The following is a 22212-nucleotide window of genomic DNA, read 5'->3' as shown; positions in this document are numbered from 1 at the left end:
TAAATTTTGCAATTTACAGATATTTGTCACCTTTTAAAAATGTCATGGACAATCATTCCTCTGAACTATGGTGGAAAATTTTCAGCAACGACTGCCTAGAAAATGAATACACACTTTAGCAATTCAGTAAGATTTTTGCAAATATTACCCTAGTCATGTTCAGTATCAGATGTGGCAGATCTCTGCAGAGTTTACCTTATATGTTTTTAACAGGCTATATTTTCTAATTTTGATTAACTAGGAGCAACCATGATAAACACATTATGATCCCGCTATATTCACACTCCGTTATAACACGGTCATGGTGTGGTTCCGGAAATTTTATATAAATGTATTTTTCTCGTAGTTAAAAAAATCTTTTTTTAAAAGTACAAAAAACCCACAAAAAATTCAGTATTATTTTGGGGAAGAGATCATGAATGAATAATACAGGACGCATGTGGCATGGCTCTTGAAATTTTTAATGTATTTCTTCTTGCACATGAAAAAATAGTTTTTTCTTAAAAGAATGAAAAATAACATGTAAAAAGTTTATTTTGGGATTGCATAGGGCTTCGCCAATGTTGCAAACTGCATTTTTTTTATTGGCGACATTGTTGGCTGTTTAAACTTGTATATACAACCATTGGGTTGGAGTGGAGAAATTCACAGGCCCCATGAAAGGAAGCTGCAAACTTGATATAAAATGCACTAAAAGTTATATATTGTTACATAAACAATTTCTTTGTTCATATTGACAAACCATCTTAACAGTGCACTGTTATATCATAATCTGCTTATGTTGACATCAAGCATGAGTACTATGTTATGAGATATCCTCTTTTTTGTTGCTGACATTTCTGGTAGCAGAGATCAACTGGATGAGGCATTACCTCGTAATCTATCTTTCGTCAGATTTTTGGCCGCTCGCTAGTATTTAATATATTTACATAGACTGACATTTGTATGTGGATGGTAAGTAATATTCCTCTTCTATTCACTCTGAATTATATCCTTCAGCACACTCACATTTTCTGAAGTAATCCTTGTCATCACACCAGAACACCTGAGTCTTTTTTAAAATTTCTGACACATGCGTGGAAGGCAGCATCATTATGCTACCACAAATGTATAATAAAAAAAACCACAATCTTACTTGTTGGTCAATTCAATTGGCAGGGAAGAACAGTAACCACAATTGACCAAATGATGGCCAATTCCTATTTTAAAAATTTACCCAGATACATGTATATGTACCAGCATGTGGTTCTCTAAATAAAGAAAATATTATAGATGCCTTCTCTGCTTTCACTACAGTTGTATTTCCCATTTAATATGCATCAATTTAAGATGGTAACTGTGCCAATGAAGCATGTATTCACTGCCTGCATTTATTACCTATTTCCCCCCCCCCCCCCCCGCACATTTTTTGGGGTACAGGCATCATTTTCTTAAACTAACTAACCTGGTTGCATATAACATAGTTCAGTCTATAACAAGGTCAGGTTCTATGGCTCCCAACTACTGTGTTACAGCGGGGTCACACTGTATTTGCATGAAGCAGAGGTACTTGTCATTGTTAATTGCAGTCATTCCAGTGTATGAGAGCCTAGGAATATTGATGCTATGTTTCCTTCCTCATCTTCTTATTCTGTCTCATCTTGTAATAATTAAATAATAAAATGTAACTCTGGTGAGTGTACCAGAAACTTGAACACTGATGAAGCAGTTGTAAAATGACAGAACTGGCAATTTAGAGCATAAGAGCATTGGTGAATTGATAGAAAGCAATTGTTTTGCAAATAATGTTTCCCAATAACATTAACCTAAAGGAAAATAATTTGATATTTCCTGATTCCAGCTCTACCAAAAAGACCCACCCAAAAGTCTTTCCTTTCTATATACCACGCACACAATAGGAACTCACATCCATTACCTCCCTTTGACCATCACTGGGTGGCACCAAATTTAAGCAGATTGATATAAAAATTCGCAGTAGTGGGAGAAATTAATTTGGTTTTATTGTAATATGACTGGGTAAGCATTCTCAGCAAAACATAATTTAATAAATTAGCTTTCTCCTTTGAATACATTCAGTTAGGAGAATAGGATATAGGAAGAAGGGATGCTTAGCATTCTAGTGGTACCACTGGCACTCTACAAGGATGTAACTCACTGACACTGTATGCTGAATCTAAGGATATCAGAAAATATGATAGCAGCTTCAATAAAGTACTGGCCAACTGATAAAAACTGAGCCATATCAAAACCCATGAGAGATTACATTTTGGAAATAATGTGAGGGATTTTCGTCTATTTAAGTAGAAAATGGCTAGTGTGTTGGATATATCTTTATCATAAACAAAATCTTCTATGCCATGATGCCTGAAAGTGCTGGAAATTATGTAGTGGTAACCTTCGAAAGCAACATATGGTAATTTTGTTCTTCCTCAGCAGCCAGAGAAAAAAAATCAGCAAGCTGTAGGATTAAGTGATGATGTTGACACTGCACCAATCCCTTGACACATACCACTTACTCTCTCTCTCATGCTTTCAAAGTAATTACCTTCTAATTCACAAGATTATCTCCACAATCAAAGACTGAATTCATTTCTTCTTAGATATTAACCAAAAAAAAAGCTTGGCATGAAGAATAAACCTGTCTGGACAGAGGATGAAATAAGTGTGAGCATTGGTATCAGAGTAGGATCAGCTTTGCTGGGATTTTCCTGTTGCTAGATCGATTATAACACTGATCCAGAACTTGTCCTTCCACCTGAGAAGGGCCAAACAGAATAGTTTGCAGTTCTGACCTCTCAATTTCTCTATTATTTTTTCAGTACTATAATGGGGGGGGGGGTATGCGTAGGTCAAGGCCCAAAACCCATACCAACTGACCCAGGTTTCTGGTCCAGTACTGAAGAGACAGGGTAGGTGGGCTGTTATTGATTCTGACTTGCTGCAAAATGATCTATTGTCAGATGATCCCAAGGCATACAAATCCAATGAAAAATCAATTGATGAATGGACCAATTGGCATGAAGAATCTGGACCCTTCTCAACATAATAGTCTGCCAGGACAATGAGTCTACCAGGAAAATTGGTCTAATTTGTAGAAATAGAAATTTCAAAACCAGAATGTATAGGTCAGATGATCTGGTCACCCGGTCTGAGGAGGTAGGCCACAATGTCCATATTGTCAAACATGAAAAGGATTACTTTCCTGTGAATTCGAACCTTGACTTCTAGAAAGTTGATAAGACATGGTAATTCCTTTGGTCGCCACTTGCCACTGACTATACTGAAGCATGGCAACAGGTGGGCTCTCCAACCATACAGACTGGCTCCATAAAACTGTAATTTCTGGTTGGCCAGATGGATCCCCACTTTGGACCAATCCTTGTTGCAACGCTGATGCAGAAAAAAAAACTATTTGATCATTATTCTGATTGTATTATCAAGCTGATCATAGAGGCAGTCTGCAAGAGGCACATGAAAAGGCAGCAACGCAGACTCATATATGTTGCTTCACTGAGCAAGCCCTGTTGGTTATTGACTTTGCTATCTTGACAAGCTGTAACAAACGTATGACAGGGAGACACAGTTGTGAGATTGGGAATGGGCTGAGATGGGACTTTTCATGTTAACTAAAAAGCCTAAGTAACCTAAAAAGGACAGATCATTCCTACCCCATACCAGAATAGAACTTACCATTTATTTTTGGACAATGTTGTCCAACTATGCTGCCATCATTGCTGATAGAGCTGACTAGAACAGAATGATAAAACAGTTGATACCTTCTGTGAACACCCATGGACCTGTGCTATAACCAAATGGGAGCACACTAAACTGGCATAGCTTTCCTTGGTAAGTAAAGCAAAGGAACTTGAACAAGCATGGGTGAATAAAGACAGAGCCTGGATTAAATCGCAGAGTAGGCAGACTGATGACAATCAGGCTAGTGAGTCAACTGTGGTTGTTAAGAGGCATGAGAAAAAAGAAACATTATCCCATTATTAAACTGCCAGGTAAACAGGAGCCTGTTGCCATTTGAAATTTTAATGAGGCTGAAACTGTTGCTGGGCAGTGTTCTGCCTCTTACCTCTCTGATAATGATCTTTCCTTTGAGGCTCAGATTGATTCGGCATGAATATCTGCAAAAGTAGGCATGGCTATGTGGAGGGGTAGTTCCTGTGGTACCTGTCTCTTCAATTATCTTAGTGTCACAGAGTGCCAAAGAATGGTGCAACTTAAGTGATGATAAGTACAGACAGGCATATCATCTGGGCCAATCTATGTTGGTAGAGGTCATGATAATCTGAGTTTCCTCTGACCATTCCAAAACAATATTTGATATTTGGACATGCATGTTGGTCTGTTGGGTCTGACTCATTTGCCTATCTTTTGGCTAATACAGTATGGTGTTGGCATCGGGTAGATGTTTACTTCCTGGTCAAGTGATCTTGAAGGACTTTATATTGAGCTATACCTGTTTGAAATTGAAAGGAAGAGATTTTCTAGAAATTGTGAGCATAATGTATGTTAGGTCTCTAATCTGCTGACAGATCAGACAAAACCACAATGTTTGATGAAATTTGACCTGGAACTGGCAAATTGCCATGTTAGTCATGTAACTATCCAAAGCTAGCAATCTACAGATCCATGACATCAGAGGTCTAATAGTCACATGATATCAACTATAAACCCATTTCCAATACTGTTTTTTTCCAAATGGAAATATAAAATGAAAGTCAAGTAAGGTTGGTGCAAATTTTTACTGCACACATAATTCCTAACATATTTCTTCAAGAACAATGACCAGTAACCTGTCTATATGGCAGCAACTTGGAGAAAGCCAGGTTCATCATGCACGATGGCAATGATTTTGTTGGTATCATAATACTGCAATGACACATGCTCTCAGTTCTCTGGTGAATCTGGCTTTCACCTGGTTGATGTGACAGTGACAGGTTTCTGGTCATTGGTCTGAGAATATTTATGTTGAAAAGTTTGTGTCGATCAATTCATTGTTGAGAAGTTTGTGTTGATTCAATTACAATTTATATTTTCAATCTGTTTTCCTACAACAACATTAGAAATGGTTATTGCTGATATCTCATGATATTTGGCTGATGATGTCATGGACATGTTGGTTGCAAATTTGCAAAGTCATGTGACTAGCAAGGCAAACGGCAGGTTCCAGGTCAATTTTTATCAATGTTGTAGTTTCATCTTGTCTGCCATTGGAATAAAGACATAACAAAATTTATACCCACAACTTCTTTGAATATAAATTATCTTCATATCAATTTCACACAGATATGGCTTTAAGAAAGGTTGTTCAAGCATGCTAGGCAAGCTTGCATGTGGCTACCTATGCCAACTCTGGATGGTATCAGTGAATTCCAACTTTTCAAGAGGATAATAACTCTGATCCTACACTCCAACATAAATGTCCAAATATCAAAAAACGGGTGGGAAGGATCATGGGAAGCTCAGAATAAGGTCCTTAGAGCATTAGCCATAAAATGGTGTACAGCCCTGTTCATGTCCTTGGCGATCTATATTTCGATTCACAAGCATAATTACTGTCTACTTTTTGGTCAAGCCAAAAAATGGCTTGTGATTCTAGGTCCACCATTAAATATATTGCCTTAATATCACAAATGAGCTCCAAACTGGCAATATATATATATAAACATGTATACTCACCAGGTTGTATGTAGTGCTTACAAAGTACACACCTGAGTATGCATGAGGTAAACAAGTCACAACACATTTTACCTGTCTTTTTTCCTTTTCTTATTACTGTAAATTTTGTTCATGAACAAAATGCTGACACAGATGCATTAACAGTTGAGAGCAAGAGTGCAGACATTATTAATATACAACATATTGAAGGAAACAACAACAGTAGCACCAAGATTTCATTATCTAATGTTAATCTATTTTTTTCTGGACAGAGAATAAGGAATACACTAGCCTCTCACTGTCCCTTGGTAGGCAGGTTGTGCTGTTATTTAACATGTTATTACATAGATGGAAAATTCTTAATTGAAAAGAAAAAGTTACTTTATACTTTATGCAACAGCTATGATGATTAGAATTTTGATAAGATTCAAATCAACATCATATCAGATAAAGAGAATATTCTGCAACAATGGAAAATGGAGTAAATGGAATGAGAATGATTCTAAATACCAAGCAATTTAAATGAATGGTTTTTGTAAATGTGCATGCCTATATTTCAAGAATAAAGAACTAATAATATAAATTCTCTTAAAACAATAACTTTTGATAATGTTACTTTTAAAGGAAGATATTAAATGTTTTGAAGTTACATGTAGTTTTCTTACTTCATACACATACAAACTTCTCAAAAATATAATACCATTCATATAAGGCCACATTTCCAGTGCAGAAGGGATGGCATAATGCAGGGTGGGATAGGGAAACACTGCTTACTATTGGCTGAAAAATACTTCATTCTGCAACTCAGACGACTACCATAGACCTTGAATGTTTTCTATGCCAGATATATTATTTCATTACTACCTTAGTTTTTATCATCCATTTTGTTTACTTTGGACATTACTAGCACATACAATAATATGAATGGACATCCACTAATAAAAGTCTCAAAGCATATTTTTCTGATTTTTTGTTTTTGATGAAAACATATGCAAGGGGGTACACTGGGTCAAGATTTGGGGGACATAGGACCAACAAAAATTGAGGCTGGTCTCAGGGTGCAAAACTGCACTTGCCAGACAATATATATATATATATATATATATATATATATATATATATATATATATATATATGGTAAAAGTTGTTGAATAAATTGCTAGGCAGTACTGGCAATGCTGGTGGCTGAGGGACAACTATGGATCAACCCCTGGCAGAACTTGAACAGATGCAAATAGGTACTCATTATTTTTTAAAATCTGTTATCAATTTGAACTAACTAGACAAGACAGCTTTTCATGCATAGACATATGAGCACTTCAGGAAAACTCTCATGTATAGTGGGTATAGTTAAGGCATAATCATTATGTATTTCTGACTCTTTTATGGTAAATTCTAAATCATCAGAGGGTAGCATTACCATCAACACAACTGATATTTTCAAAATGAAGCTAACAAAAATATGGCATATAAGTCTGAACAAATAAAATCGTGTGGTAAATGGTTCCTTGCAACAATCTGTGCAGATCTGCTAGTTGCTAATATCTTCCCTCCCTCTTAAGTATGTCTTAAGTTTTGATTCCAACATTATGTGCTAGCATATACATGACAAGTAACACTGAAATGACTGAATCAAGTAATAAATACTATCTGGCAGCTTGGATATTCATACAGATGCCAAGTATGGATCGTTTAGATAAACTTTTACTGAATCGTTGGACTACATTTGTATACAATGGGTTCACTACGGGTTAATTGATTTACTCATGGCTAAAACACATACGAGCGTTGTACCTTCAAAATGTTAGTATACTTGCGTTAAATTACCAGCAGCTAGTAAACAAATGGAACCATTTCAATGCAGAGAGGCAAGCTGCCAAACTCAACTGCGTGCATAATAATGTGATGTTACAGTATGGTGATGCTGACTGTAACAACCACTGATAAAATTACGAAATTATATTTATGTCATCGATTTTCTGAATGTATACTGTGCTCTTACCCATTCGTTTGTCTTAGCATTAAATGAATATAGTGCAACGTGTGATGCCCTGTCCACGATATCTGAAATATACGGATCTCTCTGCTGCAAAGCTGCTAAATTCATGCGACCTTCCGCCATAGCTGAAAATTTCTATAACCGCGCAGTAAATCTATCTACAGAACTTCCGGTAATATCACGCTGTGATTGGCTAAAAATAGCGAGTGATGCCGGTTCAAAATAGATAAAAGTGTCATCTTTAAAATCTTGATTATATGTAAATGTTTTTATATATTCTTATAATTTAATCTGATATGTTACAATTCTTATTTTTCCATAAAAGATTTTGGACTATTTCAGCATTTGTACACGGCACTTTCCTAAAACGGGTCAAACGAAACGCAGTCGTGCGGTGCGTTTCAGAGGTCCGTGCACCTTTTGTTACATTATCTTTCATCACTACCTTGTATAGACGGGATTTAAGATGATCAAGAGAAAATGAAAGGGATATTAAAATCATGCTGAATGTAGTGGAGAAATGTTAAAATGAATTATTCCCTTGATACAGATACCCGGATGCTGTATTCACTTCATAAATATACGGCTACAGAGGCTGGTGAATATGGAGGAATTATAACCGATCCATTTGCATTCAGATTTATAGTGACATTTGCATCATTTTTATTGGTATGAAAAATGGCTTCTTATGAAGCAGGTACGTATACTTAATTATTTGGTAATGTTAAAAATATATACAGGATAATATATTTTTTGAAATATTGAATATTTTTCAACTTGTTTCCAAATTACTGTATTCCAGTTGCGACAGTAACAGTAAGGCGTAATTTCTGGACAGCAATTAATAGAGAAAGACAATTTTCTTATGTTTACGCATGAACTTAGTGAGGATTTAATGATTAAGAAACAACTGCAAGATTGGTGAACGCTAATTTAACTTCCATAAAGAATTTTTAGGATGCTGTAAATATTGTTACGCCTGTTAATAATAATAATAATAATAATAATAATAAAGACTTTATTTAGAGAAGGTAACTTAATTAGTTACAGAACTAATATACCTTGAGGCCTTTTATATGTTATGTACAATATATACAGTATATAAAACCTGATGTGAAAAATGTGGCTTGACACTAATTAATAAAGTAATTCAAAGTATCAAGCCTGGAACACATGCACAGGCATCAGTGAGAACATACACATATATAAAAACATAAAATATCATCTTGCATTGAAAAATGTAACTATGAAAATGATGAAAAATTACAGAAAAGCAGGCAGTATTTTCCAGTTTTCTTAAGAATAAATCCATTTAATTATGATTATGAAAAGAAATGCTAGGAGTCAGCTTTATGAAGTTATGTCACTGGGAATGTTGCTCCATACCAGTGGAACAGTATATTAAAAACTGTTTTTTTAAACAATTCCTTCTTTGGCCTTGGTATAATATATCTTTTACTTCTTATGGACCTTAAATGTGGAGTACCATCAGCATCTCTTTGGTGAAAGATATTGCTTAGATAGACAGGAATGGCTTTTCTGGATACTTTGTACATCAATTTGGCCTTTCTAAGAAATATTCTTTCATGTATTGTTAAAACCTTCATATTATTCATTGCATCCTGAAAATTGTCTATACACTGATTTAGAATTAAATGGCAAGCCCTCTTTTGGAGTAGTAAAAGTGTTTGTTATGTTTGAATTAGACGTATTACCCCAAATTACATTACAGTAGTCTAGATATGGCTGAATATAACTTTTATAAAAGATGACCCTGTACTGAAGAGGAATGTATGTTTTGATTTTACTCAGTAGCCAAAGATAAGAATTAATCTTTTTTTAAACATGTTTAATGTGAATAGACCAAGTAAGATTGTTTTCTATGAATACACCAAGAATTCTATCTTGAGAGGTCATATTAAGGCTCACATTGTCAGATAGAATCTAGAGTTTGTTGCTATCCAGGCTTGCTCGTTTTTGTAGTGTTGTAAATAGTAGGGCTTTTGTTTTTTCTGTATTTATGATTATATTGTTTTCCTTGCACTATACTTGAAGTCTGTTGAGAGCATTTTGTAAGTTATTTTCAAGTCCCGTTTTGGTTTTACCCAACTCAGACAGTGTAGTATTATCTGCATAGAGGTCAGCGGAAGAAATTGAAGTTTCAATCTTAAGAGGTAAATCGTTGATAAATAGAATGAATAACAGAGGTCCAAGGATAGAGCCCTGTGGTACTCCGCAATTAATATTTTACTTTGAGAAAGTTGACCATTTAAAGATAGACCATTTAAAGATACTTTTTGCACTCTATTGGTTAAGTATGAAGTAAACCAAGCCTTGGTCTAATCATATCAAGTCATGTAGCCTTACAATCCATTTTATATATATATTTCAACACAAATTCTGGACTCATTTCAGGAATTTCAAACTTTATATTGTTTGGTAGTTTTTTAGCACAAAAATGTTTGAGTTCCAGATGATCAGATGAAGTTCTGGGTTCTTTAAGTTTTTCAGCAATTTGAACAAAAAAGTTGTTAAAAATATTTGAGATGCCAGTTGGATTATCAGTATAAATGCCCTCATGATTGAGGGATAAAATTTAAGTTGTACTCTAACATTTGTCTGCACCAAACCCTATAAACACTCTCCAGATAGCTTTCGGGTTATTTTGGTTTTCATCCAACACCTTTTTTGTAGTGTGCTTGTTTGGCTTGATGTATCATTTTATTAACTTTATTTCTCCAAACTCTATATTCAGTTTGATTTCCAACTGATTTTAGTTGGTCTCTTTGCTTTATTGCTTCTAAAATTTCTGGGGAGATCCAGCCTGGCTGGTGGGCTTTCTTTATCCTGTGTTTTTAAAGGGGCATGTTCATTCACAATACTGATGAACAGATCTGCCAAAGTACCTAAAACATCATCAATATCTTCAAAGATTTGGACTGTATTCCATGGAATCTGTTTCAGATCTTTCAGGAATTGAACAGTATCAAAGTTTTGAAAAGATCTGAAAGTAATGGATTTATGGATATTATTTTTTGTTGATTTGCCATTGACTTTATGTGTTAGAAAAATTACAAAGTGGTCACTTATGCCAATATTTGGAAACTTTCAAAACATTTTCTTTTATATTGATATAAATATGAGCTGTAAGTGTTTTAGAGGTAGATGTTACTCTGGTAGGTTCATTTACTAGTTGCTCCATACCTAACGAAGCAATACAATTTATCCAGTTCCCTTATATTTGATCATTGAGAAGGTATTGAATGTAAAATTTTCTCTTCATTTGAAATTTTATCTACATGAAGTTCAAAATATTCACACCCATCAGTATGTGATGATGGGAGTCTGTAGCCAAATGGATTCTATTTCCTGTCTAAGTCTTCCTGTCTTTTACCAATAGTACCTGTTCTAACATAAACAAGAAGCCCACCACCGCCTGCTTTTCTATCCTTTTGATAAGGTTTGTCATAGCAACTGATAAAAGTTTCACCTTGATTTTCTGTTAACATTGTTTCCGAGAGTCTAAATAAATGGATATTATTTGGAGAGGTTAGCAGTAACTTCACTTGATCAATCCTTCCATGAAAACCCTGAATATTTAAATGACCTGTGTGTAAGCCTTTGCTAGAAACTCCTAAATTCATGAGATGAATATCAATGCTATTAGAGGCACTCAAGGAGACGTTAAAAGTATTAAAACTATGTTAGCAGTGATCATCATTACAGCTATCATTACTGTGTAAAAAATTATCATTACTGTATAAAAAATTAGCTTTTCTATAACTGCATTTTCTACTTTTATAATCATTGTATAAATCTGAACTATCAGTCATATTTGAATATACAAGTAGCTGGTAAGTTTCCTCATTCAGAACATCCATCAGCAAGGGGATCAAATCTGTTTTGACAAGGGATGCATGGTGTATATGAAAGTCCTTGATAGATATATTGGTCCTCCTGCTGAATAGAGTCTTCGGGTGGAGTTGATGCATCAATGTAGGATGGGAAACGTTTTCTTTTAAATTGATCATGCTTTAAACATCATTTCTAATGTTTTCTGCAAACATGTTCATGTATAAATTCATTTTGTATGATCAAGTATTGTAAATTATACATGTAATTAGTTTTTCCTGACTTTCGGCGTAAACATTTTAAAACATTTCTTTCTCATTTGGCTTGTTCCCATTTGGTACCAAAAAGCCCCCTGCACCCCATCCTTGTCTCTGCATACATGCCTATGAAATAAATGTAAGAAAATACTGTTTTTAAGGTGATATTTATTTTTGAGTTTCAGCTTTTTACACATTTATAAAAATTACTTAGAATATATATTGTGTATATAATTTAGGGATATCAGGCCAAATTTAAAATTTAATCTCAGGTTAATAAAGGTAGTATTTTTTTTGAGAAGGTCAGCACATCAGAAATAGCAAATTAGCACAAAAAAAACATATATACCTTTTCATGGTTTTTGCTCATAACAAGTGCAACAACTTATTTTATTGCCTGCAAAAAAAATTCTCTAAAATGTGAACATTTTATGTACAGTGTATATATTGAAAACAAATCCAGTAATGGAATGTTTTTTGGGGTTAATTAATGAAACACTCACTAGAGAATATAACCAGACTGTTCTTGAGGAATAATTTACAAATGTATGTGGTATAGAAAAGGAAATATTTGGGAAATGTGCCTCGGCCAATCCAGAATTTGCAGCTTTAATTACACAGAATTTACAATTATGAGTGTATGTCCAATCCAAAAGCCAAATTATGTGTAAAGCTTGTTTTTATTCATGTTTTATTCATGTGAAAGTGAAAAACAAAAGGGATTGGTAACATCTGCCTCCCTACCTTTTGAAAGAAATCTATAAGGACACTCTAACAAGACAATCCAGGTACTATTCCTTCTAAATGCCTACCTGTATAAAAATTTGTTTAGAATAATTCATTTAAAAATATTGTTTCTATGACAAAGTTTACATAAAATATTTATTTTTCTCTAGTATTTCCTATGAAAAGTTAAATACAGTACTGTATATACTTTTTATTTTTATTTTATTTATTTCGCAGCTGCTTTATTGCATAGTTGGATTGTGTTAGCAATTTTTTGTCATAACAATATTAACTTATTTTTTAAACGTAAAATAATCATAAAATCACAGACAAATGAAGATGTTTATGCAGGAAGTATGGACGTTACAACAGCATGAGCTGTGAGCAACCATAAAAACTAAAAAAAAGTTTCTTTTAAATTATTACGGGGGTGTGTGTGTGTGGGGGTCTTTTTCTTCGAATAGAAAACAATCACATCTCATCTGTGAAGGTACAAGTATAAATATATAATAATTATTTTTACTACTACATTAATTTCATATCCAAAGATATCAGGCAGGTTTTATAATATTATATAGTTGTAATAATAAAAACAAACAGCTGGTTACTGGTAGTGGTAGCAACGATATTTATATTCATTGAGTATATACATGTAGTTGCTACCAAAGGATTCTGACATTTTGACAGTAAAGTACCTTACAATAAATTACCTGAATGTACTATAAATACATATATATTTATTACACAGATGAGGTGATTTTGTGTTGTCACAGATTTAATTTTACTTTATTGATAAAACATCAGACTGTGTGGTTGCTACCTCTACCAGGTGATCAAGGGAGAGAACTGACATATATTTCTAGTTAATGATGAGATGGAGGGTATGTTATAATACAACTATCCCACAAAACGAAGATTAGTTCCAAAAAATTCTTGTTACATTCTATATTTAGATACATAAATACAACCTCTCCCACATGAAACCCTCCATGATCCACACGTTTTATGGATTTTCATGAAAATTTTCTCAGAGCTTTATCAAATTCTTACCAATAATGTATAGTTTAAACGAAAAGCGAAATGGTTTCCTTTGCTCAGGTTATGATGTAAAATGTTCCCACTATTCATGAAATTATCCAGTCGAAGTTAAAAAAATGGGAGCCCCGTAAAGAGGGGTACACTCTCTACAAAAAAAGTAAGATGGAGACACTCAGCCCAACTAAAGCACCCTCTAGTTACGTTGTTATCACTATATAATTCTGTTTTTGTTACTGTTTGATATCCATGTTTATTGAACTCAGTATAATCACAGACATAAAAACGCCAAATAGACAATAATGTCAGGCATTTATTAATTTGCAAAGGTTGTGCTTTTATTACTTTACAAAAGTTTTGAGGAACTGATGAAAGCAGACAGATCTTTTGAAAAGCCATTCCTTCTGCAATGTAATTATGTTATTCATTCACTGCCAGCCAAAAGCCCTTGCTATTTTGATATATATGTCAGTCCTAAATATGTAGAATTAATACAAAATGATACTTAATTTATAAAAGTTTGTTTGAATCTTAATGGCCATGAATGGTTAGTTGTTTGTCTCTTTTTTATGTGTTTTGATCTGTATCATATCATATAGGCTTTGTATTCATGATACATGTACACAACAATAATGGTTAAGCATATCATTTCAACTCTGGCAAAAGAATACTTTTGGAATGATAAGCATAAGGATAGTCCAGCACTATCCATGTAAGTTTCTTGAGAAATTCTTATAAGATGCACCGTTCCTCCATGTAATGCATCCCCATGATGCTCCACTTCTATTTTTGATGAGCTATAGCCAATCTGCAGATTAGCAAATGGCTAGACCTCGGTAAATAGGCATGAAACCCATGACTAATTAGCAGTTAATCCTTCTCTGCTGTAATGACATTAAAGAAACAGATCTGTTGAATTTTTATGCAAGTTTCTACACAAATGTTCAGTAAACAAACAATGCCCTTCATTATACATGTATTAACATATGTTTGAATTTGAAAGTAATCGGTGCTTTCTCAGAATTTGCATTAGAAAAAATAGTTTTTGTCTGATGTGCTGTTATGAGACTGAAAGATTTAATCCAGATGTGTAATAAAATAATGATCAAGCATTTCATTTTCCCTTTCTATCCTTTTAAAGTGAGGGGCTCATGAGTTTATACCATTGACTCTCAGAAATAAGCTTTGTGACTCCTGAGGTTCATGAGTGAAGAGTCCAGGATTCATAATCTTGAATTTCTTGAAAGATCTGGATTCACTATGGGAAATTATGATGTACGACTAAATTTCCTGACAAAATTTCAGTGCACAGAATTGAGTCAAATCTGACATTGTTGTCCCATATTTTGTTTAAATAAAAAGTCGTTATTCTCAATATGTAGTCTTGAATTTTTTTTTAAAGTTGCCAACTTTATTTTTTTTGCCAGATTATTTGATATTTCACATAAATTTTCAACTTCTTTTCAACATAAATTGTATTTGTAGTCTTTGTCCTTGTAATCACAGATATTTGATGATATTACAAATTCAGAAAGTCATGTAAAGGAAGCTGTGGAGGGCATTGTAGGGGGATATTATTTCTCTGAATAAACCTGTAGTACCAGTGCACTAGTTTGATGCAGGAGTGTTCTCAGGTCAGAATGTTATCTCTGTTGAAATGGGAAGCAGGAGGGAAGTGGGTGCTTCTTAGATATTGACAGCTATTTATTTATTTTAACCATTATGGTCTGTTAGATAATATATAGTAGGTAAGAAAAGCAGCTATGTAGCTTGAGTGAAAAAAATTGTGAAGTTGCCAAACCAGCTTGGCAGGAATATACCTTTACTTCATATAATACACTTACCTGTTGGAAGAGTGTTAAAAAGGTTTCATTTCATGTGAGCAAGGTCATACATAGCTAGAACTGAGTTAAATACCAATTTTTTTCTCATCAGATATTCTTTGTTGGTTTCCCTATAGGATTTTAATCTTTCTCAGTGCTAATGAAGATGTCAAACAATCTTCTCTTTGTCTGATTTAGTATATATTGACAACCTATTCTGTTCTAATTCATATTTGAAATACGTACTTCTAAATAATCTAAATATATTTTAAATGAAATTTTAGGAGGCTTGAGTATTTTTTGTTTCATATTTAAACAAAATCAGTGAATGTGAATGTATCTGTAATTTTCTGTTACCCATCAACTTGGTGCGTGTGTGATTTGGATTTTAAGGTAGCTTTAAAAAAAACTCAGTCATATCGCTATGATGTCTGCAGTATGGCAGTTTATAGTGATGTCTAGCACTGGGGCATCATGCTGCAGACATGTAACATGATGTCCCACCCAGTCACATTATCCTGACACCAGGCCAACCAGTCCTAACACTAACCTCATAATGCTGAGGGCCAAGTGAGGCAGCTGTTAGTACCATTTTTGTAAGTCTTTTGGTATGACCCCGCTAGGGATCAAACCCACGACCTCCCGCATCCAAGGCGGATGCTGTAACCAATCAACTTGGTGCAAGAGTAAATGTTCTGAATGTTACATCAGTTCAGTTAATTGCATGGACATACACTTTGTTCACAATCGTAAGTGCACAGACATGTGGCCAATTTAATTAAATCAGTATATGTTGGTTACTTGTTTCTGGTATATGGTTATACTGGTATATACTGGACAAATTTTTTAAACGATAATGAAAGTGCCAACATTAGACATTGGGATTTTATATTCAAGTTCTGACTGGAAAGTTTTCACATGAAAATTGGATGTAAAAATGTTAGAATTTAATCCCTAACACAGGCCTGGAAAAATCTCAGCAGTATACTATCAGATTTAAAGCATTCCTTATCTTGTATGATATAGGACCCTTTCAGCATAAATGCATATATTGGCATGTGCATAGTGCCATTAGTATATTGAGATTCTGTGCATTCTGTCCAGTGGCAAATAAATAATTACATTGAGGGTTTCTGATCTGATTGGTTGTGAAAGCTACAACAAGATTTTTTCATGTTCCAACCTGTTGATTGGGAACCTTCACCAATGTATTACCATCATCATCTACAGACCCATCTCTATCCTTCCTTGTATCTCCACCTTTCTAGAAGAATGTGCATGATTCTTTTCTCAACTATTTGAACACTTATGATCTTATTCAAGATAATCAACCTGGCTTTCGCTAGAATCCCTCCTGTGAAACTGCATTTGTATCTTTGATTGATAAATGGCTGAAAGCATTATATCAAGGAGAAATGGTAGGCACTGTTATGGTTGATTTTCATAGAGCTTTTGATCATGTAGACCCTAAAATTTTGCTTGAAAAGCTAAAAATACATCAATGCATTGAAAACTCCCTAAACTGGTTTGCTTCTTACTTAACCGATAGAGTGCAAAAAGTATCTTTAAATGGTCAACTTTCTGAAAGTAAAAATATTAATTGTGGAGTACCACAGGGCTCTGTTTCTTCCACTGACCTCTATGCAGATGATATTACACTGTTCGAGATGGGTAAAACCAAAATGGTACTTTAAAATAACTTACAAGATGCTCTCAACAGACTTCAAATATATATTGCAAGGAAATCTGTATGATCATAAATACAGAAAAAACAAAAGCCCTACTAGTTACAACGCAACAAAAACAAGCAAGGCTAGATAGCGACAAACTCCAGGTTCTGTTTGACTATATGGCCTCTCATGATAAAATTCTTGGTGTATTTGTAGATAACAATCTTACTTGGTCTGTTCACATTAAACATGTTTCAAAAAAGGCTAATTCATATCTTTGGCTACTGAGGAAAATCAAAACGTACATTCCTCTTCAGCTCAGGGTCATCTTTTATAAAAATTATATTCAGCCATATCTGGACTATTGTAATTTTGGGTAATACCTCTAATTCAAACATAACAGCACTTTTAAGACTCCAAAGAGGGTTTGCCATTTAATTCTAGATCAATCTATAGACAATTTCCAGGATGCAATGAATAATATGAAGGTTTTAACAATACATGAAAGAATATTTCTTAGAAAGGCCAAATTGATGTATAAAGTATCCAGAAAAGCCATTCCTGCCTAACTAAGCAATATCTTTCACCAAAGAGATGCTAATGGTACTCCAAATTTACGGCCCATAAGAAGTAAAACTTACATTATACCAAGACCAAAGAAGGAATTGTTTTAAAAAAGTTTTAAATATACTGGCCCACTGGTATGGAACAACATTCCCAGTGACATAAGGCAGGAATCCTAGCATTTTTTCTTTTCATAATCAGTGTCTCAAATAGATGAAATCTTTAGACAATTGAACAGTTCTTGTAAAATAAATACTGCCTGCTTTTCTGTAACTTTGCATCATTTTCACAGTTGAACTGTTCAATGCAGGATGATATTTTATATTTTATTTCACTTATGTGTGTGCATTCACAAATGCCTTATAGTGCATGTGTTCTAGACTTGATGCTTTGACTCTTAAAATAACTTACCTATTTAATATGTCAAGAAAGATTCTTGACATCATGTTGTATATATTGTACATAACAGATAGAAGGCCTCAAGGTATATTAGTTCTGTAACTAATTGAGTTACCTTCTCTAAAGAAATCATTATTATTATTATTATTATTATATCTTTTTGTTTTTATTTTGTCATCACTCGTTCGTTGAACCACTTTTTATGCATAAATCATTTATCAATAATCATATAACCTTTGTTCTGGCACTATATAGCCTTACAGTGCTGCTGTGCCATAAAATCTAATAGTATTCACATTCTTTTCTAATGTAATCCAGTTACATGTTTGTAATGCAAAGGTGAAAGTGTTTTATTTGCGTCATATATTGAGTTTAATTCCAGTTTCTATATTGCTGCATTCCATATCATATACATGTAACTGGAATGATGTGTAAAAAATTATCACCTGGAACTGCACAGAACCAGATCTGCTGCCACATAATGCACATTCTGTGAAGTTTGTCAAGAATGAAAAGTAGAACAAGCAATTTATAAACTTGTCTGCAGGTGCATTGTATTATGCCAGATCAGATCTTTGTTATTTGCAATTGAGTTGACTTATAAGTGCATATATATGGTAGTTTGTAAAAGTTTTTTAGCATCATCCCAACAGTACAGTAATAAATTAAATGTATAGATGTGACTACAGTTTGAATGATTTGCTGTATATTATCAGTAATTCTGGGCTACCATATATATTCACTTACAAGTCAAGTCAAAAAGTAAGCAACAAAGATCCTGATCTGCCATAGTATAATGTGCCTACAGATCAGGGACTATGTTGTTTGTTCTACTGATTACTGCTAACAAACTGCACAGACCCAGATCTGACAGTGCATTATGCTACAGCAGATCTGGACCTGTGCAGTTTGCAGTTGGACTCTAATATTAAGCGAGTACATATGGAATGTGGTCATCCACAAGTCATCATTTACATGTAATCAAGGTTTTATAACTGAATCATATAAAAATTGAAAACACATGATCTCTTTAGTTAACAGGAACTTTTCTTATTTAGAACATCACATACGTATAATTCATTATGCTTGCCTAGTTAGAAGAGCACTTTACACAAACAGTAAAGACTTTGGTCAAGTTTGCCAGTCCTTTTCATTATGGTAGACAAGCTTCCTGCTCGTGTTCCAAGTACCTATCAAAGTTTAGGTTGCCAGGCTCTAACAGTTTGGTTGTATTAGACACTGAGAGCAGAAATCCATTGAATGGTGAATTTATGATGGAGGTTCACAGAAAGAAGCAAATTAAAGAACAGTTATAAAACAAAAATCATTAAGGCTGAGATGATTCTGTTAATGTATCTTAATTAGGGCTGCATGGTGGTCCTAATGATGGAGGTGTGGGGTGGACATAGTGTGTGGGCCCCAGATTATTGTTTGAAATAAATGTATCCTTTACCAGAATTCATCTTAATCACTGACAAATGCTTGGCATAGGTTTTAAGTGAAATGAATCCAGTATTTTATCTACCCATGTGTCATGCATCAAATATGCAAAACTCTTCTGATTTGACACAAAAAAATTGTCATCGTACCTAAATTTATGCATCTCATTGTTGTTTCTCTGATTAACACAAAACAAAGGTTTGGTCTAACTAATTTAATGGCTAGGTCACAACTCTCCCAAACAGAGAAAACACGTGCACACCAGTTTCTTACCTTAATGTTATCATAAGACATGGGGTTATAACTGAGTGTAGAGCTTGGAGTTGACCTCATGTGACTTGTAACTGTCAGATCATTTGTAGAAACAGGATGTTAGAGCTGTTTATTACCACACCAAAGAGTCAGAAAATAAACATTTGGTTTTAAAGTTATTCTCATGAGAAATTATTATTTTATGCACACCCTAATTTGTCACACAATGAAACAATTTCTCCTCACTCAGTTGTATGCCTTTTGTTGTTTCAAGATACCGTCAGCATTCAACTGAAGATGGCGTGAAAGGCAAAAAGAAAAATTTAAAATAGATCTGAAACCAATGAAATTATGTTTTGGACTCTGTTTATGACTGACCAATGATAACAGTAATGCTATCGAACCAGTGGAGCCATCATCATCCAAAGATGAGATAACGGTTACTCGCAAGATAAAACATAATTTTGTGCAGCAATGGTTGAAAACATACAGCTGGCTACATTTTCAAAAAGAAGTTAAGTTGATTCTCTGTCCAGAACAGGATCTTAACCACCTTTAGGAATAGGCTTGTGATTGAGAAACATAGAAGCCTGATGCTTATCAAGATTGATGGGGAAGACAGAAGTACCTTCAATTTTGAGGAAGCTTTGAAGATTTTGTTGTTGTAGGGTTTAACACCATTTTTCAGCACAAGATAGGCTATATATGGTGGCCAGTATAACTGGTGGAGGAAGAACCCTGGAATACCCAGGAAGAACCACCGACCCATGAGAAGCTACTGGCAGGCTTTCTTGCGTACCCACGTTAGCCGAGCCTGAGACTCAAAGCCACCCAGACAGAGGTGAGATGGCAGTGATTTGGAACAGTGAGTGCTTTAGACCACTCGGCCTCTCATAGCCCCAAGCTTTGAAGAAATGGAAAAATACAAAAGAGAAGAATCTATGAACTTAAAAAAATGAAATGATTTGTTAAATTGTGAACAGTTTACTGAGAAATACATACAGAAGACTTTGATCATTGAAAACAAGTCATGATGTGTGGGATAAGATCTTCTCTGCCTGCTAGTCAGATTAATACATTCTAGTTACTAATACCTAGTGTAATGTTTTCTTGTATAAAAATGTTTAGAAAATATGCCTTCATTTTAGTTACATTATATAACTAATATTTTTGTCGTGTAATGGTAGTTTTTGGCTTGTTTTTCAAGGAGCGTATGTGAAATTTTGGTGGAATTCCAGATATAATTTCTGGTATTTTATGATCATCAAAATACATGTAGCACCAAATTTGTCTACAGAACAAGGCTTCTTTTCTTTCTTTCCATCTTCTTCTCTGATTGGAAAATAGACACATGTCAGTGTTTTACTTTGATTAATAACCCTTTCAAAACTAAGTAACTACTACAAAAAAACAATACGAGTCCACGCTAAGTAACTTTCAGCATGTTTAATAAATGTTGGCAAAATATTTTCCACAACTTATAAAACACTCTTTCTTGTGTCAGGAATATGTATATTGTATCATTCTAATGAAGACAAATTCAGGTCTATGGAAGTATGTCCATAAACAAGTTTAGTCTCACACAGTTGAATATACAGGTAAATCAAAAGACAAGTTGATGTAAATTTCATCTTATTCAATCAAAAACATAAATGAAGTATTTAAAGAGCAATATATGTTCTGTTTTTGATCCAGTGTCATATTCTTAAAAATCGTGTCTTGAAGAAATACAATATTATGTCATATTTATTATTTCAGTGAATGCCATAGGTGGTTTACTATTTTTACAGGTGTTAAAAACCTTAAATTTAGCTGTTTTATGATCTTTATGCAAATAGATAAGAATAAAAACATGTGCTTTGACTTCGATTACACCATATTTATTTTGTGAAAGTCCAAGACATTTCTTTGGCATTTGGCTAGCAAACCATTTACCTTTACAGAAACACAGATAGCATTTTACCTGGACAAACATGTCACATGACATAATTTCTCCAAAATTGGATCCAACAGGCCAGAATTTCTTACTTTTTGGCACAGTACTGTTAATACTCGTCAAAAATCATGACTTACATCAATATGTAAATACTATCCAAGCCTGTATTTCAGATAATTTGTCACAAGTGCAAACACCTTGTTTGAGTCTGTGTGTGTATGTGTGTGCGTTTGGTTTAGAATTTTAACGTAGCTTTACAAATTTTTCAGTCATATTGCTACGATGTCTGTAGTCGCAGTTTATAGTGATGTCTAGCACTGGGACATCATGCTGCAGACATGTAGCACAATTTCCCACTGTCACATTATACTGACACCAGTACAAATGAGTGGCCCCTGATATTGACCATTTAGAGAACACATCATCATAATGAGACATGTATGCGAGACTGGTATACTGGTTTGCAGTATTGAAAGGAGTTATTGTTCCTGGTAATATATGGTTTTGAAACATATTGGAGTGGGAGAAATGTCATGAAATCATTGTGATCAAAGTCAACATTGCCTTTTGCAGCTGTTTGAGTGAAATG

At 34.1% G+C, this 22212-nt stretch overlaps 2 protein-coding genes across 3 annotated transcripts in view; one reads left to right on the top strand and one right to left on the bottom strand.

Moving 5' to 3' along the window:
- LOC149789250 (mRNA-decapping enzyme 1A-like) overlaps positions 1 to 7792 on the bottom strand; it is a 228845-nt gene extending 221053 nt beyond the window's left edge. For both annotated transcript variants that reach the window (XM_089975422.1, XM_089975423.1), the window contains exon 1: positions 7673 to 7792. In XM_089975422.1, the coding sequence (XP_089831548.1) occupies positions 7673 to 7792 (120 nt within the window). The remainder of the gene's footprint in view (positions 1 to 7672) is intronic.
- Positions 7793 to 8050: 258 nt separating this feature from the next.
- LOC149789249 (uncharacterized) overlaps positions 8051 to 22212 on the top strand; it is a 34061-nt gene continuing 19899 nt past the window's right edge. The window contains exon 1 of the mRNA XM_089973598.1: positions 8051 to 8366. Within this exon, the coding sequence (XP_089829724.1) occupies positions 8348 to 8366 (19 nt within the window). The 5' untranslated portion in view covers positions 8051 to 8347. The remainder of the gene's footprint in view (positions 8367 to 22212) is intronic.

Source organism: Sinohyriopsis cumingii, chromosome 11 (assembly GCF_028554795.1).
Source record: "Sinohyriopsis cumingii isolate HCF-2022 chromosome 11, ASM2855479v2, whole genome shotgun sequence".
Lineage (NCBI taxonomy): Eukaryota > Metazoa > Mollusca > Bivalvia > Unionida > Unionidae > Sinohyriopsis > Sinohyriopsis cumingii.
Note: the sequence above shows the minus strand (reverse complement) of the source record. Positions and strands in the feature narration are given on the sequence as shown.